General features: G+C 36.6%; 1 protein-coding gene across 5 annotated transcripts; it reads right to left on the bottom strand.

Annotated features, from left to right (window-relative positions):
* Nucleotides 1-937: 937 nt before the first annotated feature.
* Nucleotides 938-3,710, bottom strand: LOC112772140 (uncharacterized). Of its 5 annotated transcripts, none has more exons than XM_025817023.3 (3): nt 3,159-3,673; nt 2,981-3,060; nt 938-1,911 (listed from the first exon to the last, which is right to left on the bottom strand). In XM_025817023.3, exon 3 carries the CDS (start codon nt 1,832-1,834, stop codon nt 1,181-1,183), a length of 654 nt encoding a protein of 217 aa, XP_025672808.1. In that variant the 5' UTR covers nt 1,835-1,911; nt 2,981-3,060; nt 3,159-3,673; the 3' UTR covers nt 938-1,180. The 5 variants fall into 5 exon arrangements, with proteins under 5 accessions (XP_025672808.1, XP_025672809.1, XP_072081988.1 ...); XM_025817024.3 differs by having other exon boundaries at nt 2,981-3,056; nt 3,159-3,607; XM_072225887.1 differs by having other exon boundaries at nt 2,929-3,056; nt 3,159-3,289.
* Between the last annotated feature and the right edge of the window lie 10,954 nt (nt 3,711-14,664).

Raw genomic sequence — 14,664 nt, 5'->3', positions numbered from 1 at the left:
TGCACCACTTGTGCACCTCTCCTATTGTTTTCTTTGTCTTGGTCTTTTTAGGATCTAATCTAGCTCCGGTTACCTTTGGTTTTGGTTAAACATTACTTGAAACTTTTGGTGAATCAAAAGAACAGCATATGAAGTTATAGGTTTCTGGTAAAAGCTTTGTACTTTTAGTAATTCCTTTAACATAAATACTATGTTGTTATCATAATGTAGAAAGGAAAAGAAAACTAAGAAAACTCTCATATCTTATGTAAGATATGCTTTAAACTCGCTGCTTTTAATCCTATTTTGTGTCATAAGTTGTAGTGTTCCTATAGGACATTAGACCAATGTGTAAATTCATTACGCTGATCTAAACTTGTAAAATCATATGAATTGAATATATCAACTCCATGCAAGTTGAATTCACAACTTATTCAATGCTAAATGACTAATAAGCTAACAAGGCCTTCCACACTCCATAGATAAAAAATTATAAAGGTAGTTTGCTTGATAGAGCTCTTGCGGTTCCAACAACAACAAAGTCAATAATTGTTTGTCTACCTAACGGATATCTTGAGCAGACCCTGGCCTACATCAATATCATAATTCCTTGAACAAAAAGCTCACTCTCCTTTCACTTGCCTTCATAACCCAATATAAGCTCAGATTCCATGTAATAATGTAAAAATTGTAAATATTAACGCGAGCAAAATTTATACAAATAAACCCTATTCTACCAAGTCTGGTCAGTTACTTTCGTAGATCCTTATGTTATAACTTATAAGGTCCAACCATGAACATAAATGTTGTGGGCGTTCAAACAAATATTTTAGGTGTCCATGGCTTGTAAGGGAATCAAAATTCAGTTGACAGAAACAGGACCAAAGAAAAAAAATAAGATTATTTGAATAAGGCAGTTACTGAATAATGTATCCAATTATCCATGTGAACTCAGAAGTAAGAAAAAGCACTTTTATTGGCCTCCATGTGGATTGCAATGAAGGATAATGTTATATAGAACAACAAATCAAGTTCCAGATTAAGCTACAAAAGATTAGTAAAAATAACAAACCACTAGCAAAATTTGTCGTATCCTAGAACAACAACATGAAATTTTCAAAATTTCAGACAATTTGTCAAAAATAATAAACAATGGAATCAACTTCTTCCCAAGAGAGCAACAACATACATCATGTTACCTTCATTCTATAATAACCTTTGCACCAAGAGCTTTCATTTTCTCTATTATTTGTTCTCCTTCTTCCTTTGAAACACCTTTCTTTATAATAGAGGGTGTTTTCTCCACTAAATCCTTTGCCTCCTTCAAACCTAAATCAGTAAAGCCCCGAACCTCCTTGATGACTTTAATCTTGGAGGCTGCTTCATAGGACTCTAATTTCAATTCGAATACAGTCTTTTCTGGCTTTTTCTCCTCCTCAGCTTCTGCTGGTGCAGCTTTCGTCGCTGTGAGTCCAGCTATATTTGCAGCTCCTGGCTTCAAGAATCCAACAGTAGGCAGCTCCTTCGTCCCCATTTTCTTCATCATAATGTGACCCAGTTCAGCTGCTTCAGCTACCGTAAGAGATGCCATTTCATCAACAAGCCTGAAAACTCTCTCAGATGGAGGGCCACGACGCACCATAGGATCAAATGTTGTGGGATCAAAATCAGCAGGGAGATTTCGTTGGTCAATCTCCACCTCCTCAACTTCCTCTTCCTCCTGTTTCCTTGCAGCTTGACCAAAATTTCTTAATGACACATTTGAGTTACTTGCATTAAGCCCTGCTACATATAAACGATGTTGCCTACATAAAACTTTAGGTAAATAATGCCTTATTCTTAAAAGCGGCTTCATTCTTATCTTTCGCTATCGCTATCACTATTGCCTGGTATGAAACACAGTGATATCCTCTATTCCATTTAGTAAATATCCTGAAAGCAGAACCAAACAGAACCTTTATTTAAAGATTTTCTATAATCACTCATCAAACTGAAAGATATTCTACTTTCATATAGTCTATGATGATTCAAAGCTTTATAATGTTTATCTTTTAAAAAAAAAATTAAAGGAAAAATAAGAGTCAAACTATCAACTAACATGATTAGAAAACTATAAATTCAATTCTGGAATGAAGCAGAATAAAATAGTTGGTTATGCAAAACACAGCACATTGTCTAGAGAACTCGACTAAATTTTAAACAATGATTGTGATTTCGGTTTATACTCTGGAAACCAAGGTTTGAGAACAAAACTTACTGAATTTTAACTATACTTGATTTTGTCTAATGGTTTGAAACCAAAGTTATCTAACTCTAGATTTTATTTAGCTATCATCTAACTCATGAGTTTCGTAAATTTCATAAAACAAAGTTATCCAACTTGGAAGAGTTTATGCGAAATGATTCGATGATAGATAAAAGTAGATAAATAAACTTAATAGCATATATATGATTGATATTGAACAATCAATACGTCTAGCGAAATTGAATATTGAATGAGTTTGTATTGTTACATAGTTATACCCCACTTCGAATTTGTAAAAATTGTAATCATCACTCAAATGTGCCGGTCTAGCCTAATTCAATCAGCAACACAAACGAGTCTCTTTTGAACGGGCACCCCGCGGAAATAGTAGAAAAAAGAAAATATTTTCCCTTCTTTTTATCTTTCTCCATTTACATAGTTGTACCATCTCTTGTTATAGATAAATGGATTATATGTTGCAGGTATAGCAGCATATTTTTCTAAGAGATTTCATGTAACAGGAGCTGAAGTTTCATATGATGAACTACAAAACATTCCAGTTTCCAAATTCAACACAAAACAAGAAACAAAACTAACACATGCCAATCCATTATGTAAATAATATTAATTAAAAAGAACCAACTATACTAAACGATATATGTGTACGAGTGTATATATATATATATAGAGAGAGAGAGAGAGACCAATAGAAGATGGAACAAGTTGAGGAGGCAAACCAAGCGAAACACTACCCACCTCTTTGTTAGATCACGCTGATGGAAGCTGCTACTACTGCTACGGCCGCTGTTGCTGTTGCGGTTGCTAGGTCCATCTATCTGATTATAACGCTAAAAAATAACAGATTCTACCCAACCATAACAACAACAACAATAAGAAGCAGCTCGAATGTTTTAATTACCAAAGAGAGTAGTACCTCATGCTCACATGTGAGAAAGAGCCGGACGGGACAGAAAGGGATGTGACCAAGTTTCAGAACTCACTGATTCTTTCTCTTCCCTTGTTTCTTTTTCTTTTTTCGGTCATGGATTAGGTTTTTTTTTTTTTTCGGAACCTGGTATGGGCCGGAAAACCCGACCCACTATAAACAGAGCCCGTGCTTCGAAAACTTAACCAGCTTCTCTGAAATAAATGCCATCACAGATAGAGAGAGAGGAGAAAGAAACTTCTCGGATGGAGGGACATTCTCTCTCACCTAGAGAGTAGGTAAGAACTTGGGTTCTTCATCATGGGGGCACCCCCTCCTTGAACTCTCAAACACGCAAACCAGTACTAAAATCTAAAGCAGAATCAGTAAGTTATTTTTCTCAACCATCATACCACAGAAGTTCCATAGTATCTCCTTTGTTGCTATCATCATTCATCACAATGCAAACATCACTTACAGATATCTTAAAGTCAAATTCCAGTCCCTAAGCCAAAGATCCATCTTGCAACACAAGCACAACTTCATCTCAGGTGTCAACACAATTTGTCATACACATTAGCATTGAAAGTTATATTATAATTATACAAAAGAAGCATACATTTCACTCATTTTTAGTGTGCTTGAGATACTTTAAAAAAAATTTTGTAGGTTAAGACAAACGAACAAGTAATAAAGAAGTATGAAAGTACTCAAGTAATAATCAAACAATTGTGAAATGGATAATGAATAGACATTGATTGATGTGCAAGAGAATTCAATGAACCAAATGAAATATGGAACTCGCACATCAATCAATGACATACTTTGAATTTTTGGTCGCATCACCTAATTGACATAAAGTAAGAAACATGGGTGCTATGCAACTTAGGAAAAGAAAGATACAAGATGAGATCAATCACATAGCAAGCATGGTCCACAAAGTTCAAAAAGCTTAAAAATATGTCACTAGGTAAGCTTATGATCCAATTTTACAATTTCACAATCTCAATGCATGAACTAGGTGATGTAAATAAAGATCAATCATAAACAAGTATTACCTAACAAAAAATGCATCGATTATACACAATTTTCGTATAATAGGTAGTGAATTCAAATTACATAGTGGCTAGCTACAACATGCAATTTAGAAATCTAAAAACATTATTGAAGGCAATGTCATAAGTACTTAATATGTAAAAATATCAAGCATGAACAATTCAATACCAATCAATAAATTATAACCTCAATCACAATCCAACAATGAATACTAACAACAATGATGCTAAAATAGTATCAAGTCAGTAATCAGCAGCAATAAATAGCAAATCAAATTAATAATCCAACACTTATCACCAAAATCTAACCTACACTAACAACCTAATCCAACAAAATAGAAAATTAAACTAACTAACTAACAAATAGAGATGGTGCTAGATGGTGAATGGTGGTGATGGATGATGGTTGAAGGAGAAAAAGAAGAGAAGAGAAAAGAAAAGAAAAAAATAAATAGAGAGAAGAGAAAAAAGAAAAGTATGTGAGACAGGGGGGATCACGCGCATGCGTATGCGTAATTTGGGAAAATTGGAGGTTGCGCGTACGCAAAAGGTGTGCGTACGCGTGAGATGTATTTTTTCTTTTCTTTTTTTCGTCATGCGTTTATTGTGCAGAGGCACAACACCCACACAAACCATGTTTGGTTCAGGAAGGGGGGTCACGCGTACGCTTGACACATGTGTACGCGTGAGCAGGTGAACTCGTAGGGGTCGCGCGTACACGTGGGGCATGCATACGCGCGACATGGTGTTCTTTTTTTCAAAAATTTTTCAACTTCTTGCACCAAACTAAGCATTCCAAAATCTCAAAAAGTTACCAAAACACTACCAAAACTTATTAAACTACCAACAATCCTAACTAAACTAAAAGAAAGTGAAATTTAAGCTTAGGTACCAATATATGCAAAAGAGAATGTGGAAAGAATTTACCATGGTGGGGTGTCTCCTACCTATCACTTTTATTTATTGTCCTTAAGTTGGACAATTGGGAAGCTCCTAATTATGGTGGCTTATGCTTGTATCGATGTTTCAACTTCCAACAATGCTTAAATCTCCAAGATGCTCCAAAATTTCAAATTAATTGCATCAAGCTTTGATGAAGTTTCAAACAAGTTGAGAGCTCCCAAAGTTGATCTTCATATATTCCGGGGTCCCAAATCTTGTTTCTACATCCGTCTTCAAGTTGATCATCAAAATTCCAATCAGGTGGCAAGCAATCCGAGTTCTCATTTAAGCTCGCAAACATCTCCCTAGACCCAAGTATTTGAGCTCCACACCAACACTTGCAATTAGGCCTTGAACATGCAACCATAATGAACCGAGAATTGTGTTTCCAACCACTTACCATCTCCCTTTTGCTCTTAAAGTCACAAAGAGCTCTGAGTTGACTATTTGTCTCAAGCAAACCATATTCAAGTAGAATAAAAAAGCTAAGTGATATAAATTTTACCCACTTGAATAAAAGAATAGATGGTGATTCATTAGGGAAAGATGTCTCCAATGGTCTTGACAATGCAATTTCTACTCCCGTTCGTCCTTTTTGATGGACTTCAACCACTTGACAAGATTCTTCAAATTCAACCTCTTCCTCACCAGTTTCTTTGAACTCTTTTCCATCACTCAAGTCATAAACCGGAGGTTGAGTAAATTCAACATCAATATCCAATTCTAATTCAATGGGAGAAAATTCAATAGACTCAAGAAAATCAAGCATTGATGCAAAATCGTCATTACTAATAAAACTTATTGCTTGCTCCATTTCTTTCATTTCTTCACTCACAATATGCTTTGGAGGTTGCACATCGTTCTCAACATCAATTTCAAACTCTACGAAAGAAGGCTCAACAACTTTAAATTTCTCTTTGCATTTAACATCTCCTAAATCTTCAACCACTTCTTCTTCTTCGATAATTTCGGCTTCCTCCACTTGTTCTAATATAAAATTCCACTTTTCATTCTCCACTTGAGTTTCTAACCTCTCTTTCATACTACATTCTTCAATCGATTCTCCACATTTAGTAATGGGAGTGCTTTGATTGCGTAAGCATTGTGAGGCCAAGTTGCTTACTACCTTGGTCAAGGTAGCCATGGATTCTTCTAGCCTCCTTTGAGCTTCACGTCGCTCTTGAAGAAATGAAATGAGAGTTTCATTCATGAGTGTTTGAGGTGGATATGGGGTTCATTGTTTGGGAGAAAGGTTTCATAATTGGAAGGTGGTCTATATTGGTGGGCGTATTAAGGTGGTATATGTGAAATTGATAGTTCTTGGGAGTATTTGTGTTAGAATGGGGGTGGTTCTATGGGTCTTCATTCATAATGGTCACAAGGGTATGGCACATGAGGTTGATGGTGTGATGGATATGGGTTAGGATCATATGGAGGTGTTTGGTATTATCATGGGGCTTGTGAGTATGGTGGTTGTGGCCTATGTTGAGGATGTTGTTCATAGGCATATGGTGGTAGTGATTGATAACCATAGGAAGGTCCACCATATCAATGGGATTGGTACACATTGCGGGATGGATTATGACCATAGGAGACCGGAGGAGGTTGTTGCAAAGAAAACTATCTATAAGCATGCAGCTCCTCGCTCAATCGAATTTCTGATCTACAATGCGATCCATCATTGAAGCTCCCATTTCCTACAACATAGTTGTAACCAAACTCATAGCCAAAGGGTGAGAATTCATAGTGAAAAGAGAAAATCAAAATAAAATCTAATAAGAAACAAAGACAAACAAACTCCTAAACTAGCAAAAACTAGTAAAGAAACAAAAAGCAAATATATTCACAATATTCACATATATACAATAACTAATAACAAGCATACATTACAAATCCCCCGCAATGGAACCCAAAATATGACGGAGGATTATTGTCGGTTTAGAATTTCACAATAGAAAAGAACTTCGTTGTAAGTATAGTATAAACGAACAATTAACCCTCAATCAAACTTTAAAAGGTTGTCACAATAAAAATCAAAATAACCAAAAGTATTGATTATGGGTCGTTCTCCCTAGGAATTGTAATCAAGTGCTCAATTATTGGCTATGAGGACAAACGGGGGTTGGTAGCATGGTGCGCGTGTACGCATAACCCATACTATTTCGTACAACAGCAGCAGTACCAGCTAGTGCATTGGGTCGTCCAAGTAATACCTGAGCGAGTCAGGGTCGATCCCACGAGGATTGTGGCTTGAAGCAAGCTTGTGGTTGTCTTGCAAGTCTTAGTTCGGCAGAAGGTCTTTGGAGTTGTAATAGTAATTTATACCTTAAAAACATCAATAGGAATAAGCCAACAAAAGGAATAGAGTTGAGAGTTGGAGTTGCTTTATCTTTCTGAAGTAACTCTGGTACTATCATCTTCTTTGCTTGTGAATGATCTTCTTCTATGGCAGGCTGTAAGTGATCAAATCCATGCCAATGGTCTTTGATCTCCTCTGCTACAGAATGAACACCAGGGCCCTTGGTATTCAATCCAATGGAGGATGAAGCGCATAGCAATCCATTCTCTTGGCGATCCTACTCAAAACTCCACAGACAAGGCAGAATCTTTTGGATCATAGAACGCTGCTTCTTGGATCTAGCCTATACCACGGAGACCATAATCTCCCCGGAGATCGGCTGAACTGATGTCTCGAGAAGTCCCCAACAAAATCATGGATTAACCGTTTGAAAGATGTAAATCCATAGCTGTTGATTCGTGCTTTCCGGCCAAGTATTCACACGAACCTAAGTAGACGCGGGTGTTTGTCAGGTACGTTCGTCTTAATATGATGAACAGAGCCAATTTGTCAGATCGTCTTGTTCATTACGATGAAGATCGGGATATACATCTTAGAGATAGATCAGACACGGATCAAAGAAGAAGAAATAGTACTTTTATTAATTCATAGGACTCAGCAGGGCTCCTCCCCTCAACCTAGGAGGTTTAGAAACTCATACTGAAAATAAAATACAAAGATAAAAACATAAAAATGGCAGACCTCCCTCAGCGGGAGGTGCCCAAGGTTCTGAAACCTCTAAGTCTGATAAGCTCCTCTAAATTACATGAACATAATCCCTTTAAATACTAAACATATGACTAGTAAGGATAGAACAGTCTATTTAATGCTAAAATCTACTTCTGAAACCCACTTAGTGAGTGTTTGGGCTGAGCTTTGATGAGATCCATATGCATTGAGGTCTCTTAGGCGTGGAATGCCAGCCAAGGGTCCTTTCTGGGCCTTTGGATGTTGGGCTCTACTCTTTGGGCGCTGGACGTTTGGAAGGGGACAGGAAGCTGGCGTTGGATGCCAGTTTTGGGCCTTCTAATCCGACGTAAAGTATAGACTATTATATATTGCTGGAAAGCTCTGAAAGTCAGCTTTCCATAGCCGTTGAGAGCGCGCCATTTGGACTTCTATTGCTCTAGAAAAGTTCTTCCGAATACAGGCAGTCAGATCTGGACAGCATCTGCAATGCTTTCTCTGTTTCTGAATCAGACTCTGCTCCAGCTCCTCAATTTTAGACAGAAAATACCTGAAATTGCCCAAAAACACAAACTCATAGTAGAATCCAAAAATGTGAATTTAACACTAAAACCTATAAAAACTTAATAAAAACTACTAAAAACTATATGAAAAAGATGTCAAAAAGCGTATAAAATATCCGCTCATCATAGCAATAACAAGAAATTTAAATAACAAGAAAGTAAATGAAAATTAACTACAAAGGAAAGAAAACTCAAATGGTAAAAAGGTCTTGGTAAGGGTTGATGGTCAAGATTCACTTCCCTTGTCACTAACCACAACATGATAATTACAAGAGCAATCCCACTATGTCATCCCGCAACATTGGTGAAAAGTCAAATGGGCTTAATTAATCCTAATCTATAAGTCCTAACTAACTCACTAATTAACTTAGTGAAAGACCAATATCAATGGAGATAAGACTAATTAATATCTCCAAATTATCAATCAACTTGGATATTAGTAACTCAAGGTCACCCAACAATAAGAAGGAAAAGCAGAAGAAAGGTTTTGATGATAGAGAAGTGGATATGAGGTAAGGGTAAATGGAAGAAGTGTAGGTACGTGGGTATTTATAAGGAGAGAGGAGGGTGAAATGGATGGTGGAGATTGAAAGTAGACATCCAAGGGATGCATGGAGGTGGGGATTTATATGAAACTTTCAAGAGAATGGGGACAAATTTTGTAAGAATGGTGGTGTTGGATGAATAGAAGCCTAGGAAAAAAAGGGCCAATGCATGTGGGATTGAACAAGCCAAGGTAGGTGCATTCAAGGCTTTGTCCAAGAGTGGAGAGGCATGCATGGCTTTATTGAAAAAGTAACTTGTAGGTTGAAGTCTTTGAGAACCAAGCATGCAAAATGAAAGCCAATGCATGTGCCTTGTTAAGAAGAATAGTGATGCAGAGCTTGCAGAGATTCAGATTCCCTAGGTAGTCATAGGAAACTACCTACAAAAATTCAAATGATAATTAAAGCAAAAAAACAAAATTTGAAAATAAGATAATTGAATTCATACATGAAGTGAAAAAATAGGACAAAATAGTCATGGCATAGGCGTGCATGCTGGAGCAACCACACCAAACTTAGGTTTGGTTGTGGTGTGTGAAAATCATAACTAATATGGTATTGCATGGCTTAAAAAGGGGAAAGAAAAATGTGTCCCAGGGAAAGCCACAATGTGGGTGTGGGATGCTAGGATTCTCACGTTGTATGCAAGAGGAATCAGTGCCCCTAGGAGGGCACTAGATGCTTGGCATGTTACACCAACAATTTCATGTGGGACGTGAAACTTAAAGTATGCGTACGCATGGGTGATGCGTTGATGCGTGAGCATCTTGTGCCCTTTTTCCACTTATTTTCTAGTCATTTTCAGTTAGTATTTATTCAGTTTTATTATATTTTAGGGCAAAAATCCTCTTCACTTTGAGTTGTTTTAGTATTTTTATAATTTCAGGTGAAATTCAGATCAGTTAGGCAGAGCTTGGAGTAAAAAGAGAAGATTTGAAGCCCCTAAGCTAAGCTGGTGTTTAGCGCCAGCACTCAGAAACAAATGTATATGTGCTAAATATTTTACTTGAATTTACTTGTGTATTATTTGTTTGTCTTGCTTGTATTTGCATAATTGGGAGGTCCCTCATGCTGGTGTCGGTTGACGCTGAGGGCTATTCTTGTTGAGATGAAATGATGAAATGATTCAATAATACAGATGAATATGAAATGAGATGATTTGAGCTCCCTAGATAAATGTAGTGAAGTGATTCCACTTGCTTCGGGTGGAGATTTGAGGTGTTGTTATAGAATCACTGAGTTGAATTAGCTGAGAGTGGTTCCGTTTGATGTTGAAAAGTTGTGAAGAATTGTGGAAAAGTTAATGAGTTAAGAGAGTTAGATTAGAATCCATTAAAGTAGTTTCCTGATTATGATTTAATGAGAACTCAGGAATGGAAAATGACATGTTGAGGTATGGAGCTTAGGGATGCTTAGTGAGTTCCTATTATAATGCATTGTATTTATTTATCATTTTTACCATACTGCGAACCCATGGGTTGGGGGTTCTCATTCCGTATATATTCTCTATTTTTCAGATGCAGATCCTGGTGCTCAACAGTGAGTTGGATTCGTCTGGATGACGGCGAAGTCTATCTGATTCTATTTTGTACTTTTAGAATCTCTCCTCTTTATTTTAAAAACCTTTAATATGATGTATGTAAATGTTTATTTTGGAACTTTCCTATAAAGGTGATGGTGTATCTTTGGGAGAGATAGGAAATACTGTTGTCAACTATTTTAATTCTGTAACCCTAGCCGACTTAAACTTCGCGGGTCGTGACTAGTCGCTAGTATACTTATATTATGATACATATCCGATCTTTATTCTATTCTTCCTTAATATTTTAATTATTCCGCTTTCCGAATGCGTTTTACTTTTTTTCTTCAATATGAGAGTGTTTCCGTTTGCGATTTTTAATTTACTCCTTTTTAGACTTCTCGTCTAATAATTTCTTCAATTATATATGTATTATTATTTCCACCTTAAGTCGTATCACCTTAATATTATCGACTTATGACTCGAGCATAAGGATTTTGTATATTATGATGTTACATTCAACTTCATTTCTTTAGTTCAAGACTTTCCCAAAAAGACTGAAAAATCATTTTGTTTCACCCATCAAATTCATATGAATTAAATTCACTTAAATGTTTACAAAAATTTCGGCAGCATCTCCTCTAAAACTCGGACTTTACCACCCTTCAAGGGTTCCATCCAAACCACATTTCTCAACCCTTCTCAATAATCAAAACCAAACCATTCCTCAATATCAATGTATAAATCAGATTTTCAATACAAAACTATTTCTCAATATAAATATATAAATCAGATTTCCAAATCAAGCTTTCATTAACTACCACAATGCCAACTCAATCAATCAAGAATTCAATCAAGTAAACAATCACATTCACCTAAAATATCTCAGTCAATCCATAAGACTCACCTAATAACCAAAAATGTATTTCTTGAATCAATATCGATTTATAATAATTCCATAATATAAAATATTTTTAAGAAAAGCTCCTTCGTCAAAAAGTCAAAATCCGCAAAACCAAATGCGTCTAAAACCCTTTTTCTGTCGGCCGATAACAGCGACAACCGCAACCACAGTTCCATATTACTTTTGCAGCAATAGAAGTAATTTAAATCACAACATACAATAATCAGAACTCAACCCTATGGCAATAACACCACAAAAACCTCAGAAACATATAACAGAACAGCGACTAAAAGATTTTTCAGAGCAAAACAACTTACTACACAAAAAAGAACTAAGAACGGAGTAACAGCGACTCCTATAGCGACATCTGACAACGTTAGTGCTATTTTTCGGCAACCAGGCACGGCAGCATAGCTAGAGCAGAACTAAAGGAGTGGCGCGACAAACCCCAGTAACTCTGGTGAGCTCTATCAGCGGTAGTGATGGCAGAAGCTTCGGCGACACCAATCAAGTGGCTCGACGGGGACAGGAATGGTAGTGGAACCACCCCATGACACATTCTCTCTCCATGCGCATTCTATTTCTCTCTCTTTGAGCTCTTCTCCACGAACTCTCTCTCTCCTTTGGTGACTTCGACAGCGACGACGACGGAGGCAAGGCACGACGGCAACAGCTTGGTGGGACATGGCAGCGTGGAGCTTCTCCTTCGTCGATCTCTTTCTCTCTCTCTTGTGAGCTCCTTCTCTCTTCTCCATCTCCTTCCGCGATGGTAGAATCTCCCATATCTTCTCTAGCTTGATGACGACGGTAATGGTGACGGCACCAATATCTGTCAGTGCCATCCCCCTTCTCATATGTTCTTTTCCTCTCCATCTCTGCGTGTATATGTGGTGTTGTGTGTGTGTATCGCAGGTGTGAGGGGGTGAGGGGGTAAGTGTGGCGGCTGTGAGTGAAGGAGCTAAGGTTAGTGTGTGGCACCATAATATAAAATATTTTTAAGAAAAGCTTCTTCCTCAAAAAGTCAAAATTCGCAAAACTGAACGCATCTAAAACCCCTTTTCTCTCGGCCTGTAATAGCGGCAACTGCAACCACAGCTCCCTACTACTTTTCCAACAATAACAGTAACTTAAATCACAACATGCAATAACCAGAACTTTACCTTATAGCAATAACGCCACAAAGACCTCAGAAAGATATAACAGAACAGCGACTAAAAGGATTTTCAGAGCAAAACAACTTGCTGCACAAAAAAGAACTAAGAACGGAGCAAGAGTGGCTCCTATAGTGACATACGACAACGTTAGTGCTATTTTTCGGTGACCAGGCATGGCGGCTTAGCTAGAGCAGAAACAAAAGAGTGGCGGCAAGCCCGAGTAGCTCCGATGAGCTCTATCAGCGGCAGAAGCTTCGGCGACACCGATCATGTGGCTCGACGGAGGCAAGATCGGCGGCGGAACCACCCCACGACGCATTTTCTCTCCATGCGCATTCTATTTCTCTCTCTTTGAGCTCCTCTCCACGAACTCTCTCTCTTTCTCTTTCTCTCTCTCTCTCTCCCCCTTGGCGACTTCAACAGCAACAACGAGGAGGCAAGGCATGATGGCGATGGCTTGGTAGGACACGACGGTGTAGAGCTTTTCCTTCGTTTCTCTCTCTCTCTCTTTCTCTCTCTCTCTCTCGCGTCTCCTATCTCTCCTCTATCTCCTCCCACGATGGTGGCATCTCCCTTCTCTTCTCTGGCTTGACGATGACGGAAATGGTGGTGGCACCAAGTTTTGTCGGTGCCATCCCTCTTCTCCTCTCTTCTTCTCCTCACTATCTCTGCGTGTATATGTGTTGCTGTGTGTGTATCGTAGGTGTGTGGATGTGAGGAGGTGAGTATGGCGGCTGTGAGTGAAGGAGATGGGGTTAGTGTGTGTGATGAAGTTAGGGTTAGGGTTTATGTATGAAATTGCCGATTTTAGGGCTAAGGTAGTGTAGAAATTTAAAAAAAAATTAAAGCGTAGAGTAATAAATTAAAACCAAATTTAACCCAACAATAATTGTCTTTAAAATACCATTTACTTATCAACTTGTAAATTATTTTCGAATAAATACTAATTCAATAAAAATTGGAGATAATCAAATTAATTCTCTTTTATTCAGAAAATAAGGTTCAAAATCTAAATATTCAAATTAAAGCAATGAAATTCTCATTATTTTTCAATTACTAAAACTTTAAATTATAAATAAGAAATACTCAATCACTATGAAAATTATATGAGTCCTAACTAATTTAAAACTCAAAACCTGATAACTTGACTTTAATTACCTTTTTATAAGATAATTTTCTGAAAATATAAATCATAAATAAATATCAATAATTTCAATTAAATCATAATTTAATTTCTAAAAAAAATCTGAGGTCTTACAAGTTATATTAAACCCTCAACACAAAACACTTGAAGTGGGTATTACTTCAAGATCTCAGAGAAAGAGTCTCTAAGTGGAGTGGTGTAACAATCCGTATTTTTAAAACTTCTATTATAAATTATTTACAATTTATTTTATTAATCTGAACTATATCTTTAGAGTTCTGTTTCATTAAGAGTAACTACATTAATTTTATGATTATTGAAGTTTAAATTAATTACGATTTATTCTATTAGTTTGAACTATTTATTAGAAACTATTTTAACAAGCAAAATTAAATTGATTTTTATAATTATTGTCATTTGAGTTTGGATTAATTAAGATTATTATATAATTTTGCTATAATAAGCTATTTTAAATAATTAAAATTATAATTTTAGTAATCTATTAATAATGAATATTTTATAATTTAATTTGGGTAATTAATATTTCAAGTTCAAAATTTTCCGGTATGAGTAAATATCGGTACTTTTTGATGAACTTAACTTTGCTAATGCTTCATCATAGATCTTCTATCCTTATGATCATCATGTTACTAATGTCATTTAT

This window comes from Arachis hypogaea, chromosome 18 (genome assembly GCF_003086295.3).
Source record: "Arachis hypogaea cultivar Tifrunner chromosome 18, arahy.Tifrunner.gnm2.J5K5, whole genome shotgun sequence".
Taxonomy (NCBI): Eukaryota; Viridiplantae; Streptophyta; class Magnoliopsida; order Fabales; family Fabaceae; genus Arachis; species Arachis hypogaea.
This window is presented reverse-complemented; position numbering and strand designations above follow the sequence as displayed.